At 41.2% G+C, this 16,933-nt stretch overlaps 1 protein-coding gene across 3 annotated transcripts in view; it reads left to right on the top strand.

Moving 5' to 3' along the window:
* LOC139749158 (ATP-sensitive inward rectifier potassium channel 12-like) overlaps positions 1 to 16,933 on the top strand; it is a 568,779-nt gene that overhangs the window by 514,957 nt on the left and 36,889 nt on the right. For all 3 annotated transcript variants that reach the window (XM_071662809.1, XM_071662810.1, XM_071662808.1), the window contains 3 exons: positions 5,984 to 6,146; positions 10,417 to 10,816; positions 11,332 to 11,532. In XM_071662809.1, coding sequence (XP_071518910.1) covers positions 5,984 to 6,146; positions 10,417 to 10,816; positions 11,332 to 11,532 — 764 coding nt within the window. The remainder of the gene's footprint in view (positions 1 to 5,983; positions 6,147 to 10,416; positions 10,817 to 11,331; positions 11,533 to 16,933) is intronic.

Below are 16,933 nucleotides of genomic sequence, written 5' to 3'. Positions count from 1 at the left end.
AGGAGCCTGGATGTTTTGGCTCTGAGTGAAACGAAGCTCAAGGGTAAAGGGGATGAGTGGTTTGGGAATGTCTTGGGAGTAAAGTCAGGGGTTAGTGAGAGGACAAGAGCAACGCAAGGAGTAGCACTACTCCTGAATCAGGAGTTGTGGGAGTATGTGATAGAGTGTAAGAAAGTAAATTCTAGATTGATATGGGTAAAACTGAAAGTTGATGGAGAGAGATGGGTGATTATTGGTGCATATGCACCTGGGCATGAGAAGAAAGATCATGAGAGGCAAGTGTTTTGGGAGCAGCTGAATGAGTGTGTTAGTGGTTTTGATGCACAAGACCGGGTTATAGTGATGGATGATTTGAATGCAATGGTGAGTAATGTGGTAGTTGAGGGAATAATTGGTATACATGGAGTGTTCAGTGTTGTAAATGGAAATGGTGAAGAGCTTGTAGATTTATGTGCTGAAAAAGGACTGGTGATTGGGAATACCTGGTCTAAAAAGTGAGATATACATAAGTATACGTATGTAAGTAGGAGAGATGGCCAAAGAGCGTTATTGGATTACGTGTTAATTGATAGACGCACGAAAGAGAGACTTTTGGATGTTAATGTGCTGAGAGGTGCAACTGGAGGGATGTCTGATCATTATCTTGTGGAGGCTAAGGTGAAGATTTGTAGAGGTTTTCAGAAAAGAAGAGAGAATGTTGGGGTGAAGAGAGTGGTGAGAGTAAGTGAGCTTCGGAAGGAGACTTGTGTGAGGAAGTACCAGGAGAGACTGAGTACAGAATGGAAAAAGGTGAGAACAAAGGAGGTAAGGGGAGTGGGGGAGGAATGGGATGTATTTAGGGAAGCAGTGATGGCTTGCGCAAAAGATGCTTGTGGCATGAGAAGCGTGGGAGGTGAGTTGATTAGAAAAGGTAGTGAGTGGTGGGATGAAGAAGTAAGATTATTAGTGAAAGAGAAGAGAGAGGCATTTGGACGATTTTTGCAGGGAAGAAATGCAAATGGGTGGGAGAGGTATAAAAGAAAGAGCCAGGAGGTCAAGAGAAAGGTGCAAGAGGTGAAAAAGATGGCAAATGAGAGTTGGGGTGAGAGAGTATCATTAAATTTCAGGGAGAATAAAAAGATGTTTTGGAAGGAGGTAAATAAAATGCGTAAGACAAGGGAGCAAATGGGAACTTCAGTGAATAGGGCTAATGGGGAGGTGATAACAAGTAGTGGTGATGGGAGAAGGAGATGGAGTGAGTATTTTGAAGGTTTGTTGAATGTGTTTGATGATAGAGTGGCAAATATAGGGTGTTTTGGTCGAGGTAGTGTGCAAGGTGAGAGGGTTAGGGTAAATGATTTGGTAAATAGAGAAGAAGTAGTAAAAGCTTTACGGAAGATGAAAGCCGGCAAGGCAGCAGGTTTGGATGGTATTGCAGTGGAATTTATTAAAAAAGGGGGTGACTGTATTGTTGACTGGTTGGTAAGGTTATTTAATGTATGTATGATTCATGGTGAGGTGCCTGAGGATTGGCGGAATGCTTGCATAGTGCCATTGTACAAAGGCAAAGGGGGTATGCTCAAATTACAGAGGTATAAGTTTGTTGAGTATTCCTGGTAAATTATATGGGAGGGTATTGATTGAGAGGGTGAAGGCATGTACAGAGCATCGGATTGGGGAGGAGCAGTGTGGTTTCAGAAGTGGTAGAGGATGTGTGGATCAGGTGTTTGCTTTGAAGAATGTATGTGAGAAATACTTAGAAAAGCAAATGGATTTGTATGTAGCATTTATGGATCTGGAGAAGGCATATGATAGAGTTGATAGAGATGCTCTGTGGAAGGTTTTAAGAATATATGGTGTGGGAGGCAAGTTGTTAGAAGCAGTGAAAAGTTTTTATCGAGGATGTAAGGCATGTGTACGTGTAGGAAGACAGAAAAGTGATCGGTTCTCAGTGAATGTAGGTTTGCGGCAGGGGTGTGTGATGTCTCCATGGTTGTTTAATTTGTTTATGGATGGGGTTGTTAGGGAGGTGAATGCAAGAGTTTTGGAAAGAGGGGCAAGTATGCAGTCTGTTGTGGATGAGAGAGCTTGGGAAGTGAGTCAGTTGTTGTTCGCTAATGATACAGCGTTGGTGGCTGATTCATGTGAGAAACTGCAGAAGCTGGTGACTGAGTGTGGTAAAGTTTGTGAAAGAAGAAAGTTAAGAGTAAATGTGAATAAGAGCAAGGTTATTAGGTACAGTAGGGTTGAGGGTCAATTCAATTGGGAGGTGAGTTTGAATGGAGAAAAACTGGAGGAAGTGAAGTGTTTTAGATATCTGGGAGTGGATCTGGCAGCGGATGGAACCATGGAAGCGGAAGTGGATCATAGGGTGGGGGAGGGGGCGAAAATTCTGGGAGCCTTGAAGAATGTGTGGAAGTCGAGAACATTATCTCGGAAAGCAAAAATGGGTATGTTTGAAGGAATAGTGGTTCCAACAATGTTGTATGGTTGCCTTTCACGCCTTTCACCCGATCACTCAAAATCTTTTTCACTCCATCTTTCCACCTACAATTTGGTCTCCCACTTCTCCTCGTTCCCTCCACCTCTGACACATATATCCTCTTGGTCAATATTTCCTCACTCATTCTCTCCATGTAACCAAACCATTTCAAAACACGCTCTTCTGCTCTCTTTCAGCCACACTTTTTATTATCACACATCTCTCTTACCCTTTCATTACTTACTCGATCAAACCACCTCACGCCACATATTGTCCTCAAACATCTCATTTCCAACACATCCACCCTCCTCCGCACAATCCTATCTATAGCCCATGCCTCGCACTCATATAACATTGTTAGAAGGAAGTGAAACGAAGCTCAAGGGTAAAGTGGAAGAGTGGTTTGGGAATGACTTGGGAGTAGTCAGGGGTTGGTGAGAGGACAGGAGCAAGGGAAGGAGTAGCACTCCTCCTGAAGCAGAAGCTGTGGGAGTATGTAATAGAGTGTAAGAGAGTATATTCTAGATTAATATGGGTAAAACTGAAAGTGAATGGAGAGAGATGGGTGATTATTGGTGCCTGTGCACCTGGTCATGAGAAGAAAGATCATGAGAGGCAAGTGTTTTGGGAGCAGCTGAGTAAGTGTTAGCAGCTTTGATGTACGAGACCGGGTTATAGAGATGGGTGATTTGAATGCAATGGTGAGTAATTTGGCTGAAGGTATAATTAGTGTACATTGGGTGCTCAGTGTTGTAAATGGTGAAGAGCTTGTAGATATGTGCTGAAAAAGGACTGGTGATTGGGAATACCTGGTTTAAAAAGAGAGATACACATAAGTATACGTATGTATGTAGGAGAGATGGCCAGAGGGCATTATTGGATTACGGGTTAATCGATAGACGTGTGAAAGAGAGACTTTTGGATCTTAATGTGCTGAGAGGGGCAGCTGGAGGGATGTCTGATCACTATCTTGTGGACCGAAGATGAGAATTTGTAGGGGTTCTCAGAGAAGAGAAAACGTCGGGGAGAAGAGAGTAGTGAGAGTAAGTGAGTTGGGAAAGGCTTGTGTTAGGAAGTACCAGGAAAGGTTGAGTGTAGAATGGCAACAGGTGAGAGCAAATGACGTAAGGGAAATGGGGGAGGAATGGGATGTATTTAGGGAAGCGGTGATGGCTTGCTCAAAAGATGCATGTGGCATGAGAAATGTGGGAGTTGGGCAGATTAGAAAGGGTAGTGAGTGGTGGGGTGAAGAAGTAAGATTGTTAGTAAAAGAGAAGAGAGAGGCGTTTGGACGGTTTTTCCAGAGAAATAGTGCAAATGACTGGGAAATGTATAAAAGAAAGCGGCTGGAGGTCTAGAGAAAGGTACAAGGGGTGAAAAAGAAATTAAATGAGAGTTAGGGTGAGAGAGTATCGTTGAATTTTAGTGAGAATAAAAAGATGTTTTGGAAGGAGGTAAATATATTTCGTAAGACAAGAAAACAAATGAGAGCATCGGTGAAGGGGGAGATGTGGAGGTAATAACAAGTAGTGATGAAGTGAGGAGATGGAGTGAGTATTTTGAAGGTTTGCTGACTCTGTTTGATGATAGAGTGGCAGATATAGGGTGTTTTGGTCGAGGTGGTGTGGTAAGTGAGAGGGTCAATGAGAATGATTTGGTAAACAGAGAAGATACATTGAAAGCTTTGCGGAAAATGAAAGCCAGCAAGGGGCGGATTTGGATGGTATTGCAGTGGAATTTATTAAAAAAGGGAGTGACTGTATTGTTGATTGGTTGGTAAGGATATCTAATGTTTGTTGGATCATGGTGAGGTGCCTGAGGATTGGCGGAATGCATGCATAAAGCCATTGTACGAAGGCAAAGGGAATAAAGGCGAATGTTCAAATTACAGAGGTATAAGTTTGTTGAGTATCCCTGGATAATCATATGGGAGGGTATTGATTGAAAGGAAAGGCATGTACAGAGCATCAGATTGGGGAAGAGCAGTGTGGTTTCAGAAGTGGTGGAGGATGTGTGGATCAGGTGTATATATATATTTTTTTCTTACTATTTGCCATTTCCCGCATTAGCGAGGTAGCGCTAAGAACAGAGGACTGAGCCTTTGAGGGAATATCCTCACTTGGCCCCTTCTCCGCTCCCCTTTTGGAAAATTAAAAAAAAAAACGAGAGGGAAGGATTTCCAGCCCCCGCTTCCTCCCCTTTTAGTCGCCTTCCACGACACACGGAAAACTTGGGAGGTATTCTTTCTCCCTTATCCCAGGGAATATATATATATATATATATATATATATATATATATATATATATATATATATATATATATATATATCATCACTTTTCATTGTACTTAGTCGCTGTCTCCCGCGTTAGCGAGGTACCGCAAGGAAACAGACGAAAGAATGGCCCAACCCGCCCTTATACACATGTATGTACATAAACGCCCACACACGCACATATACATACCTATACATTTCAACGTATACATACATATATATACAGACACATACATATATACACATGTACATATTCATACTTGCTGCCTTTATCCATTTCCGTCGCCACCCCGCCACACATGAAATAGCACCTCCCCCCCCCCCCCCCCCCCCCCCCCCCCCCCCCGCGCGAGATAGCGCTAGGAAAAGACAACAAAGGCCACATTCGTTCACACTCAGTCTCTAGCTGTCATGTGTAATGCACCGAAATCACAGCTCTCTTTCCACATCCAGGCCCCACAAGACTTTTCATGATTTACCCCAGACGCTTCACATGCCCTGGTTCAAGCCATTGACAGCACGTCGACCCCGATATACCATAACGTTCCAATTAACTCTGTTCCTTGCACGCCTCTCACCCTCCTGTATGTTCAGGCCCCGATGGCTCAAAATCTTTTTCGCTCCATCCTTCAGCCTCCAATTTGTTCTCCTACTTCTCCTTATTCCCCACACCTCTGACACATATATCCTCTCTATCAATCTCTTCTCACTCATTCTCTCCATATGTCCAGACCATTTCAACACACTCTCTTCTGCTCTCTTAACCACGCTCATTTTCTTACTACACATCTCTCTTACCCTTTCATTACTTACTCGATCAAACCACCTCACACCACATATTGCATATTGTCCTCAGAGATTTCATTTCCAACACATCCACCCTCCTCTGCACAACCCTATCTATAGCCCATGCCTTGCAACCATATAACATTGTTGGAACCACTATTCCTTCAAACATACCTATTTTTGCTCTCCTAGGTGACGTTCTCTCCTTCCACACATTCTTCAGCGCTCTCAGAACCTTCGCCCCCTGCTCCACCATGTGACTCTCTCCCGCTTCCATGGGTCCATCCCTTGCTAAGTCCACTCCCAGATATCTTAAACACTTCACCTCCTTCATTTTTCCTTCATTCAAACTTATATCCCAATTAATTTGTCCCTCACTCCTACTGAACCTAATAACTTTGCTCTTATTTATATTTACTCTCAACTTTCTCCTTTCACACACTTATATTGCTTGTGTGGGCAGGTGGACGCCTTGCGTGATGAACATAGTGAGCTTCACGTCCTGCTTCCTGTTCAGCGTGGAGACCCAGCACACCATCGGCTACGGATCCAGGCACACCACAGAGGAGTGTCCTGAGGCCATCTTCGTCATGTGCATCCAGAGCATCACAGGTGTCATGATCCAGGTCAGTCACAACATACAGGACTTATGGTACAGGTCAGTCACAGCATACAGGTCTTATGGTACAGGTCAGTCACAACATACAGGTCTTATGGTACAGGTCAGTCACAACATACAGGACTTATGGTACAGGTCAGTCACAACATACAGGTCTTATGGTACAGGTCAGTCACAACATACAGGTCTTATGGTACAGGTCAGTCACAACATACAGGTCTTATGGTACAGGTCAGTCACAACATACAGGTCTTATGGTACAGGTCAGTCACAACATACAGGTCTTATGGTACAGGTCAGTCACAACATACAGGACTTATGGTACAGGTCAGTCACAACATACAGGTCTTATGGTACAGGTCAGTCACAACATACAGGGCTTATGGTACAGGTCAGTCACAACATACAGGGCTTATGGTACAGGTCAGTCACAACATACAGGACTTATGGTACAGGTCAATCACAACATACAGGTCTTATGGTACAGGTCATTCACAACATACAGGTCTTATGGTACAGGTCAGTCACAACATACAGGACTTATGGTACAGGTCAGTCACAACATACAGGTCTTATGGTACAGGTCAGTCACAACATACAGGTCTTACGGTACAGGTCAGTCACAACATACAGGTCTTATGGGACAGGTCAGTCACAACATACAGGTCTTATGGTGCAGGTCAGCCACAACATACAGGTCTTATGGTACAGGTCAGTCACAACATACAGGTCTTATGGTACAGATACCTCCCCAGACACAGGTACTATGGTACCTGCCTTGCATTAAACCAGTGCAAAAAATATCTTGCTTTCCGCTGGCACACTCATACCTTGCTTTACACTAGCGCATACTTGCCTTTCTGTACATCAGAACATACCTGCCTTGCTTTATATCACTGCACACCTGTCATGCTTTACACAAGTCTACACCTGTCTTGATTTACACCAGTACACACGTCTTGCTGTACTCCAGTACACACCTGTCTCACTTTATACTGGCACACACATGTATTCTTTACACCAGTCCACTCTTGCCTTGTTTTACACCAGTCCACACTATATAGTCTTGTTTTACACCCGTACACTCTTGCCTTTACTTGCACCAGTACACATCTCTCTTACGCTGCGTTAGTATACACATGCTTTGCTTTATAACAATCCACAAAGGCGTTTTTTAACACCAGTCCACACATGTCTTGCTTTACACCAGTACGCATTTGCCTTGCTTAACGTCATTTAACATCTGTCTTTACCCCAGAAAAAATCTACTTCGCTTTACACCAGTACACACATGTCTTACCACCAATATGCACATGCTTTCCTTTATGCCAGTACGCACAAGTCTTGTTTTACACTAGTACACATCTGCCTTGCTTTACATTATAACACAACTGCCCAGCTTTACACCAATACACACCTGGCTTGCTTTATATTAGCTTAGACATACCTTGGTTTACATTAGCTTACACATACTTTGGTTTACATCAGTCCACACATGCATCGCTTTACACCATTCCACACATGCGTTGCTTTACAACAATACACTCGTCTTGTTTTACGTCAGTAAACACCTGTCTTTACACTAGAACAAATTTACCTTATTCTCCATCAGTGCACACATGTTATGCTTTACACCAGTACACAAATTACTTTCTTTGCACAAATGAACATATATCTTGCTGCACACATGCCTTGTTTTGCACAAGTGCACATATTTCTTGCTTTGCGCAAATAAACACATATCATACTTTACACCTGTACACACATGCCTTGCTTTGCAACAGTGTATACATGACTTGCTTTGCACAAGTGCACATCTGCCTTACTTTACACCAGTACCCACATGTCTTGCTTTACACCAATACGTACATGGCTTGCTTTGCACCAGTACCCACATGCCTTGCTTTACACCAATACGTACATGGCTTGCTTTACACCAATACCCACATCGCTTGCTTTACACCAATATCAATACGGCTTGCTTTACACCAATACCTACATGGTTTGCTTTACACCAATACCTACATGGCTTGCTTTACACCAATACCCACATGTCTTGCTTTACACCAATATCCATATGTCTTGCTTTACACCAATACCCACATGGCTTGCTTTACACCAATACATACATGCTTTGTATTGCACCAATACTCACATAGCTTGTTTTACACCAATACCCACTTGGCTTGCTTTACACCAATACCCACATGGCCTGCTTTATACCAATACCCACATGTCTTGCTTTACACCAATACCCACATGTCTTACTTTACATCAGTACCCACATGTCTTGCTTTACACCAATACCCACATGGCTTGCTTTACAACAATACCCACATGGCTTACTTTACACCAATATCCACATGGCTTGCTTTACACCAATACCCACATGGCTTGCTTTACACCAATACCCACATGGCTTACTTTACACCAATATCCACATGGCTTGCTTTACACCAATACCCACATGGCTTGCTTTACACCAATATCCACATGGCTTGCTGTACACCAATACCCACATGGCTTGCTTTACACCAATACCCACATGGCTTGCTGTACACCAATACCCACATGGCTTGCTTTACACCAATACACACACTCTTTGTATTGCACCAGTACTCACATGCTTTACACCATTGCACACATGCCTTGCTTTACGCCATTACACACATTTCTTCCTTTAAGCAAATACACACACACCTTGTCTTACGCTGTTACTCATCTGCCTTGCTTTATACAAGGACTCATATGCCTCGCTTTACACCAGCGCCTGTTTTCATTTACGTCAGTACACATCTGTGAAGGTTTACACCAGTGAAGCCTTATCTTAGTTTACAATAGTACATAAGTGCTTTGCTTTACACCAGTATGCACGTGCCTTGCTTTACACTAGTACACACATACTACTTTGCTATATAACAGTACACACATACCCTAGTTTTACGCTAATACATACCAAGATTTACACCAGTATACACCTGCCTTGCTTTACACCAGTGCACAACTATCTTGCTTCACACTAGTACACCAGTACACCAGTGCATACCTGTCTTGCTTTACACACCAGTAAATACCTGTCTTGCTTTACTCTAGGAAACATTTGTCTTGCTTAACACCAATACAAACCTATCTTGTTCTATACTAGTACACAGATACCTTGCTTTACATCAATATGCACGTATCTTGTTTTGCACCAGTACACACGTACATTGTTTTATGTAATAAACACATACCTTGATTTACAGCAGTACATTCTTGTCTTGATTTACACCAGTACACACGTCTTGCTTTACAATAGGACACCCTGTATCTTTACACCAGGAACTCCTGCCTTACTTTACGTCAGTGCACACAGTACACATCTGTCTTGCTTCATACTAGTAAACACATTCTTTGCTTTTCACCAGTACACAGCTTGTGCCTTGCTATACACCAAATGCACACCTGTCTTACTTTACATACGTCCACAAATGCCGTGCTTTACACACGTCCATACTTGCCTTGCTTTACACCAATACACTCATGCTTTGCTTTACACAGGTACACACATGCCTTGGTTTACACCAGTACACACTTGCCTTGCTTTACACTAATACATACGTCATATTCTACATCAGTGCACAGTTTCATCTGCTTTAAACTAGTACATACCAACAATGCTTTGCACCAGCGCGCACATGTCTTGCTCTACACCATTACACACATGTCTTGCTTCATGCTCGCACAGCCATGCCTTCCTTTACGCCAAAACATACCTGCCTTGACTAACATCAGTACAGACCTGCCTTTCATTGCACGAGTACATATATGCCCTGCTTTGCACTACTGTACACCTGTCTTGTTGTATAGCAGTACACATATATATGTATTCACTGTTGCAATATTAAGTCCAGCACGTGTTTAGGAAAGAGAAATCTTTACATAAGTGAATTGAGATTTCATTTTCTATGTAATCCTAAACGTAGTGAGTTGAGGAATCAACTGTACAAGGTTACGTATCATTAGACATAGGAACATTTAAGGAATAGTGACCCCATCTTCTAAGTACACACAACAATCAACCTTCGTAGTTGTATAACATACTGTCTGTATAGACAACAGTCAACCTTCATAGTGTATAGCATCCTGTCTGTATAAAACCTATGAAACAGTGCGATTCTAAATCCATCAACGATCGAGAATATGTTTGCATTAGGATGACCGGTTCAGTGCCACGTCCTACCCCGTCTGACACCTCAACACCACCCTCTCTGTCTCTCTCCCCTCCCCTCGTGCAGGCGTTCATGGTGGGCATCGTCTTCGCCAAACTGTCTCGACCCAAGAAGCGGACACAGACCCTCATGTTCTCCCGCAACGCCTGCCTCTGCCTCCGTGACGGCGAGATGTGTCTCCTCTTCCGGGTCGGGGACATGAGGAAGTCGCACATCATCGAGGCGCACGTGAGAGCCCAGCTCATCCGTAAGAGGGTTACGCGGGAGGGAGAAGTCCTGCCCTTCTTCCAGTATGAGCTGGACGTCGGATACGACATCGGAGAGGACCGCATCTTCTTCATATGGCCAATGACCATCGTGCACAAGATCAACGAAAACTCGCCTCTTTATGACCTCTCCGCCCACGACCTGCTCAGGGAAAAGTTTGAGATCGTCGTTATCCTGGAGGGTGTTATTGAGTCGACAGGTGAGTCAAGTTTGTAGCTGAACTGTAAGGTATGTGAACCACAACCTGACTGAGTCACCGTCTCTGTGTTTCAGTTCAGTTTTGATAAAGTCTTGCTTTACTGTGGGCAAACATTGGGACTCCACTATATAGTTTTACTACTTTGTGATATAACGGTTGAACCATCCGATCCTAAACCCCTGTCTTCTGGTTTATAAACTAAGATTCAGTGTCTGGAAGTTTAGTTATTTTTCCAGTCTTGGTGTACGGGTGTAAACAATCATTTGATGTACCACTTCAGTGCTATGTATATAATGTAGTGAACCATTACTGACAGATGGTCAAACACCATTTGTACCCTCTCCCTGTACACACACACACACACACACACACACACACACACACACACCTAGTTTTCCTTACTGCTAATGGCATGATAGCCACAAACACCAGTATTACTTTCCTCACAAGTAAGAAGAAACATTTACTAATCAATTTCTCCTTCCACTGCGTCCTCCTGACCATGACGTGTACAGGGATGACCACTCAGGCGAGGTCATCCTACCTCCCGAACGAGATCCTTTGGGGTTATCGCTTCGAACCGTTGGTAACATTCAACAAGGAACTTGGGGAGTATGCTGTCGACTACTCACTCTTCAACAACACTTACCAGGTCAACACGCCGCTCTACTCCGCCAGAGAACTGGACAGATTAAACAGTCAAGAATCTACGCCAGGTAGGTCCTTGTCTTTGTTCATAAGTTTCACTTGTGTCTGCAGTAACCATTGTGGAATACTGCTCCGTATTGTGTGGAACACTACTTCTCATGTTGAACATTACTTTTGATCCCTATGTTGCACTGTGGAATACTGCTCCGTATTGTGTGGAACACTACTTCTCATGTTGAACATTACTTTTGATCCCTATGTTGCACTGTGGAATACTGCTCCGTATTGTGTGGAACACTACTTCTCATGTTGAACATTACTTTTGATCCCTATGTTGCACTGTGGAATACTGCTCCGTATTGTGTGGAACACTACTTCTCATGTTGAACATTACTTTTGATCCCTATGTTGCACTGTGGAATACTGCTCCGTATTGTGTGGAACACTGCTTCTCATGTTGAACATTACTTTTGATCCCTATGTTGCACTGTTCCTCTCATCTTGCTAGCAAGTAAAGCTTCGGATCCATAGACAGGACACTGTTCGGATCTCACTGTCAAACGTTGCCGTAAAGATTCGTATGAAAGATTGGCTGGGATGTCTACGCTGAGCACCGTTCATGATGCTGGAGCTGAACACTTCTTGGTATTGTGGTGCAAGAGCTTGGGTAAGATGAAGTGTGGAGTAGTGTGAAGGATCGTGAGTGAGGTTCTCAGTGTACTGGAGGATGGCAGGTTTAGTGATCCTATGTATCGGGTTAAATGTCATATAATCGTTTGTTACGTCCGTGTGTTTTATAAGATCTTGTCCACAATCTGAGAATATGATGGTATTAAGGTTGATATTACGTACATTGAAGCTGGTGATGATTCTCCTACGGTGTGATCATGTCTCCGTTACTCCGCCAGAGTTCAGGAATCCTGTAAAGATTTTCCAGGGAGAAAAGATGAACAGAAGTTTTTCCTTTAAAACAACGCAGTCACACTAGTTAGTTGTGCAGTATTAAGATAAACGTACCTACAGTATACAATGTAATGATTGAATTAATCTTAAAATACAAACAGTGTCATGTGCGAAACAACAGAATCATGAAATGTACACAATATTACAGATTTTGTGTGTTGTGGGGGGGGGATCAGAAGCAGGAAAAGACTTTGAAAATAGTGTCTTACAACGTAATAAAAACAAAAGAATTCTTTATGCGTTTGTAGCAACGAAAAGTTGAAAAATACTCTTGGCCCATTATTAAGTGATAATGGCTTTTTAACTAAGGGAATGACTTCTCCCTTACCGACGTATTGGCCCATTATCAAGTGATAATGGCTCTTGAACTATGGGAATGACTTCTCCCTTACCGACGTATTGGCCCATTATCAAGTGATAATGGCTCTTGAACTATGGGAATGACTTCTCCCTTACCGAGGTATTTTGATTCTTTGTTTTACTATCGTACATTCGTGAGATATTCCACATACATCTTGCCACCACAAATGAAAAATTGGACGCAAAAAAGTACCATGAAGAACTTGACCCCTCACGAGTCTACTGATGTGTGTCATTGTTCCTTCACATTGTTGTATGATATTCCCTGGTGACGTACAGAACTTCTCTCATGACGAAAATATTCCAACTAATTACCACATAAGAATAACAGTGACAATGGAAACTTTGTCAATGTAACAATGGTCAGGAAAGGGGATGGAGACGCTTCCATCTGAGCTGTACTTTGGTCTAAGAAGTATAGTTAGCAACAACATGATCAGAAAAAATCTTTGAATTCTTAGAGACAATAAACTGATAACACTTGATCAACATGAACTTCAGAATGAAAGATCCTTCCTAACGGATCGGAATGAATTCTGTAAAATTCCACTTCCCAGCACGGGAAACCGTGCATCACTACCGGACTCTCTCACAGATGAGACAATTATTACTGGTGTTGGGAAGTATCGAGATGCCTTCATATGTCTAGTGTGTTATCATAAAGCTCAGCCACCAAGACACACGACTCACTGAATCCTGAAATTTCCAGCGATACGAAATTAGGAAATACAACCCAGGCGAAAAAAGGAAATACAACCCAGGCGAAAAAAGGAAATACAACCCAGGCTAAAAAAGGAAATACAACCCAGGCGAAAATACAACCCAGGCGAAAAAGTAAACTGTCTGATGATTCACAGAGACAGACAAACTGACGGCAATTGGTTCTCAATGCAGACAAATACGAAGATGTGCACTTTGGCCCCAGACATATAAATTACGAACAAAGAATACTTGGTAAACCATCACTAGAAGTAAGTGAGGAAAAAGAACTTTGAGTCATTATCATTAACGGTATTAGAGACGGATACAACTTCTAGTTATGTACAATAATGCCAGCAGGATAATCTTAGGTTTCATAGCCACAAATATAAACCATCAAGCAAACGACACACAATTCCCACTTTTTTAACGCCTTGGCGAGACGTCACTTGGAATGCAATGTTCATTTTTGGTTAACCAATCCGATCTAAAATGTCGAATTTTCATGCAAATTCAAGAAGAGCTAACAAACTACTCTCATCATTTAGAAATATGCCTCATGAATGAAAAATAAGATTCAGAAATCTGAATTCATTCTCTTAAAAAGCGCACATTGTGATATTCACAAGATGTTTTCAGAATACTCAATAATATCGATGACGTAACATCCGAATACTTCTGCACATTAGTTATACATCCAATGATTAATGATATGAAAATCAAAGGATGCAGATGTGAGAGTAAGGTGAATAAGTGTTTCTTAACTCCAGATTGGTATAACATGTAAACATAATATTATAAGATGTTATGAAGGTAAATTGATTCATTTCTAATTAATTACCTTCAAAGGAAGACAAGACATATACTTCGGTGATGTCTGATAAGACATATACTTCGGTGATGTCTGATAAGACATATACTTCAGTGATGTCTGATAAGACATATACTTCAGTGATGTCTGACTAGACATATAATTCAGTGATATCTGATAAGACATATACTTCAGTGATGTCTGATAACACATATACTTCAGTGATGTCTGATAAGACATACTTCAGTGATGTCTGATAAGACATACTTCAGTGATGTCTGATAAGACAGATACTTCAGTGATGTCTGATAAGACAGATACTTCAGTGATGCCTGATAACACATATACTTCATTGATGTCTGATAAGACAGATACTTCAGTGATGTTAGATAAGACATATACTTCAGTGATGTCTGATAACACATATACTTCAGTGATGTCTGATAAGACAGATACTTCAGTGATGTCTGATAAGACATATACTTCAGTGATGTCTGATAAGACATATACTTCAGTGATGTCTGATAAGACATATACTTCAGTGATGTCTAAGACAGATACTTCAGTGATGTCTCATAAGACATATACTTCAGTGATGTCTGATAAGACAGATACTTTAGTGATGTCTGATAAGACAAATACTTCAGTGATGTCTGATAAGACAAGACATATACTTCAGTGATGTCTGATAAGAAATATACTTCAGTGATTTCTGATAAGACAGATACTTCAGTGATGTCTGATAAGACAGATACTTCAGTGATGCCTGATAACACATATACTTCAGTGATGTCTGATAAGACATATACTTCAGTGATGTCTGATAAGACAGATACTTCGGTGATGTCTGATAAGACATATACTTTAGTGATGTCTGATAAGACATATACTTCAGTGATGTCTGATAAGACATATACTACAGTGATGTCTGATAAGACAGACACTTCAGTGATGTCTGATAAGACATATACTTCAGTGATGTCTGATAAGACAGACACTTCAGTGATGTCTGATAAGACATACTTCAGTGATGTCTGATAAGACATATACTTCAGTGATATCTGATAAGACAGATACTTCAGTGATGCCTGATAAGACATATACTTCAATGATGTCTGATAAGACATATACTTCAGTGATGTCTGATAAGACAGATACTTCAGTGATGTCTGCTAAGACATATACTTTAGTGATGTCTGATAAGACATATACTTCAGTGATGTCTGATAAGAAATATACTACAGTGATGTCTGATAAGACAGACACTTCAGTGATGTTTGATAAGACATATACTACAGTGATGTCTGATAAGACAGACACTTCAGTGATGTCTGATAAGACATATACTTCAGTGATGCCTGATAAGACATACACTTCAGTGATGTCTGATAAGACAGATACTTCAGTGATGTCTGATAAGACATATTTTAGTGATTGCTGATAAGACATATACTTCAGTGATGTCTGATAAGACAGATACTTCAGTGATGTCTGATAAGACATATACTTTAGTGATGTCTGATAAGACAGATACTTCAGTGATGTCTGATAAGACATATACTTCAGTGATGTCTGATAAGACATATACTTCAGTGATGTCTGATAAGACATATACTTCAGTGATGTCTGATAAGACAGATACTTCAGTGATGTCTGCTAAGACATATACTTTAGTGATGTCTGATAAGACATACTTCAGTGATGTCTGATAAGAAATATACTACAGTGATGTCTGAAAAGACAGACACTTCAGTGATGTCTGATAAGACATATACTACAGTGATGTCTGATAAGACAGACACTTCAGTGATGTCTGATAAGACATATACTTCAGTGATGTCTGATAAGACATATACTTCAGTGATGTCTGATAAGACATATACTTCAGTGATGTCTGATAAGACAGATACTTCAGTGATGTCTGATAAGATATATATTTTAGTGATTGCTGATAAGACATATACTTCAGTGATGTCTGATAAGACAAATACTTCAGTGATGTCTGATAGGACATATACTTTAGTGATGTCTGATAAGACAGATACTTCAGTGATGTCTGAAAAGACATATACTTCAGTGATGTCTGATAAGACATACTTCGGTGATGTCTGATAAGACATATACATTAGTGATGTCTGATAAGACATATACTTCAGTGATGTCTGATAAGACATATACTACAGTAATGTCTGATTAGACAGACACTTCAGTAATGTCTGATAAGACATATATTACAGTGATGTCTGATAAGACAGACACTTCAGTGATGTCTGATAAGACATACTTCAGTGATGTCTGATAAGACATATACTTCAGTGATGTCTGATAAGACATACTTCAGTGATGCCTGATAAGACATATACTTCAGTGATGTCTGATAAGACATATACTTCAGTGATGTCTGATAAGACAGATACTTCAGTGATGTCTGCTAAGACATATACTTTAGTGATGTCTGATAAGACATATACTTCAGTGATGTCTGATAAGACATATACTACAGTGATGTCTGATAAGACAGACACTTCAGTGATGTCTGATAAGACATATACTACAGTGATGTCTGATAAGACAGACACTTCAGTGATGTCTGATAAGACATATACTTCAGTGATGTCTGATAAGACATATACTTC

This window comes from Panulirus ornatus, chromosome 6 (assembly GCF_036320965.1).
Source record: "Panulirus ornatus isolate Po-2019 chromosome 6, ASM3632096v1, whole genome shotgun sequence".
In the NCBI taxonomy this organism is placed as follows: Eukaryota; Metazoa; Arthropoda; class Malacostraca; order Decapoda; family Palinuridae; genus Panulirus; species Panulirus ornatus.
This window is presented reverse-complemented; position numbering and strand designations above follow the sequence as displayed.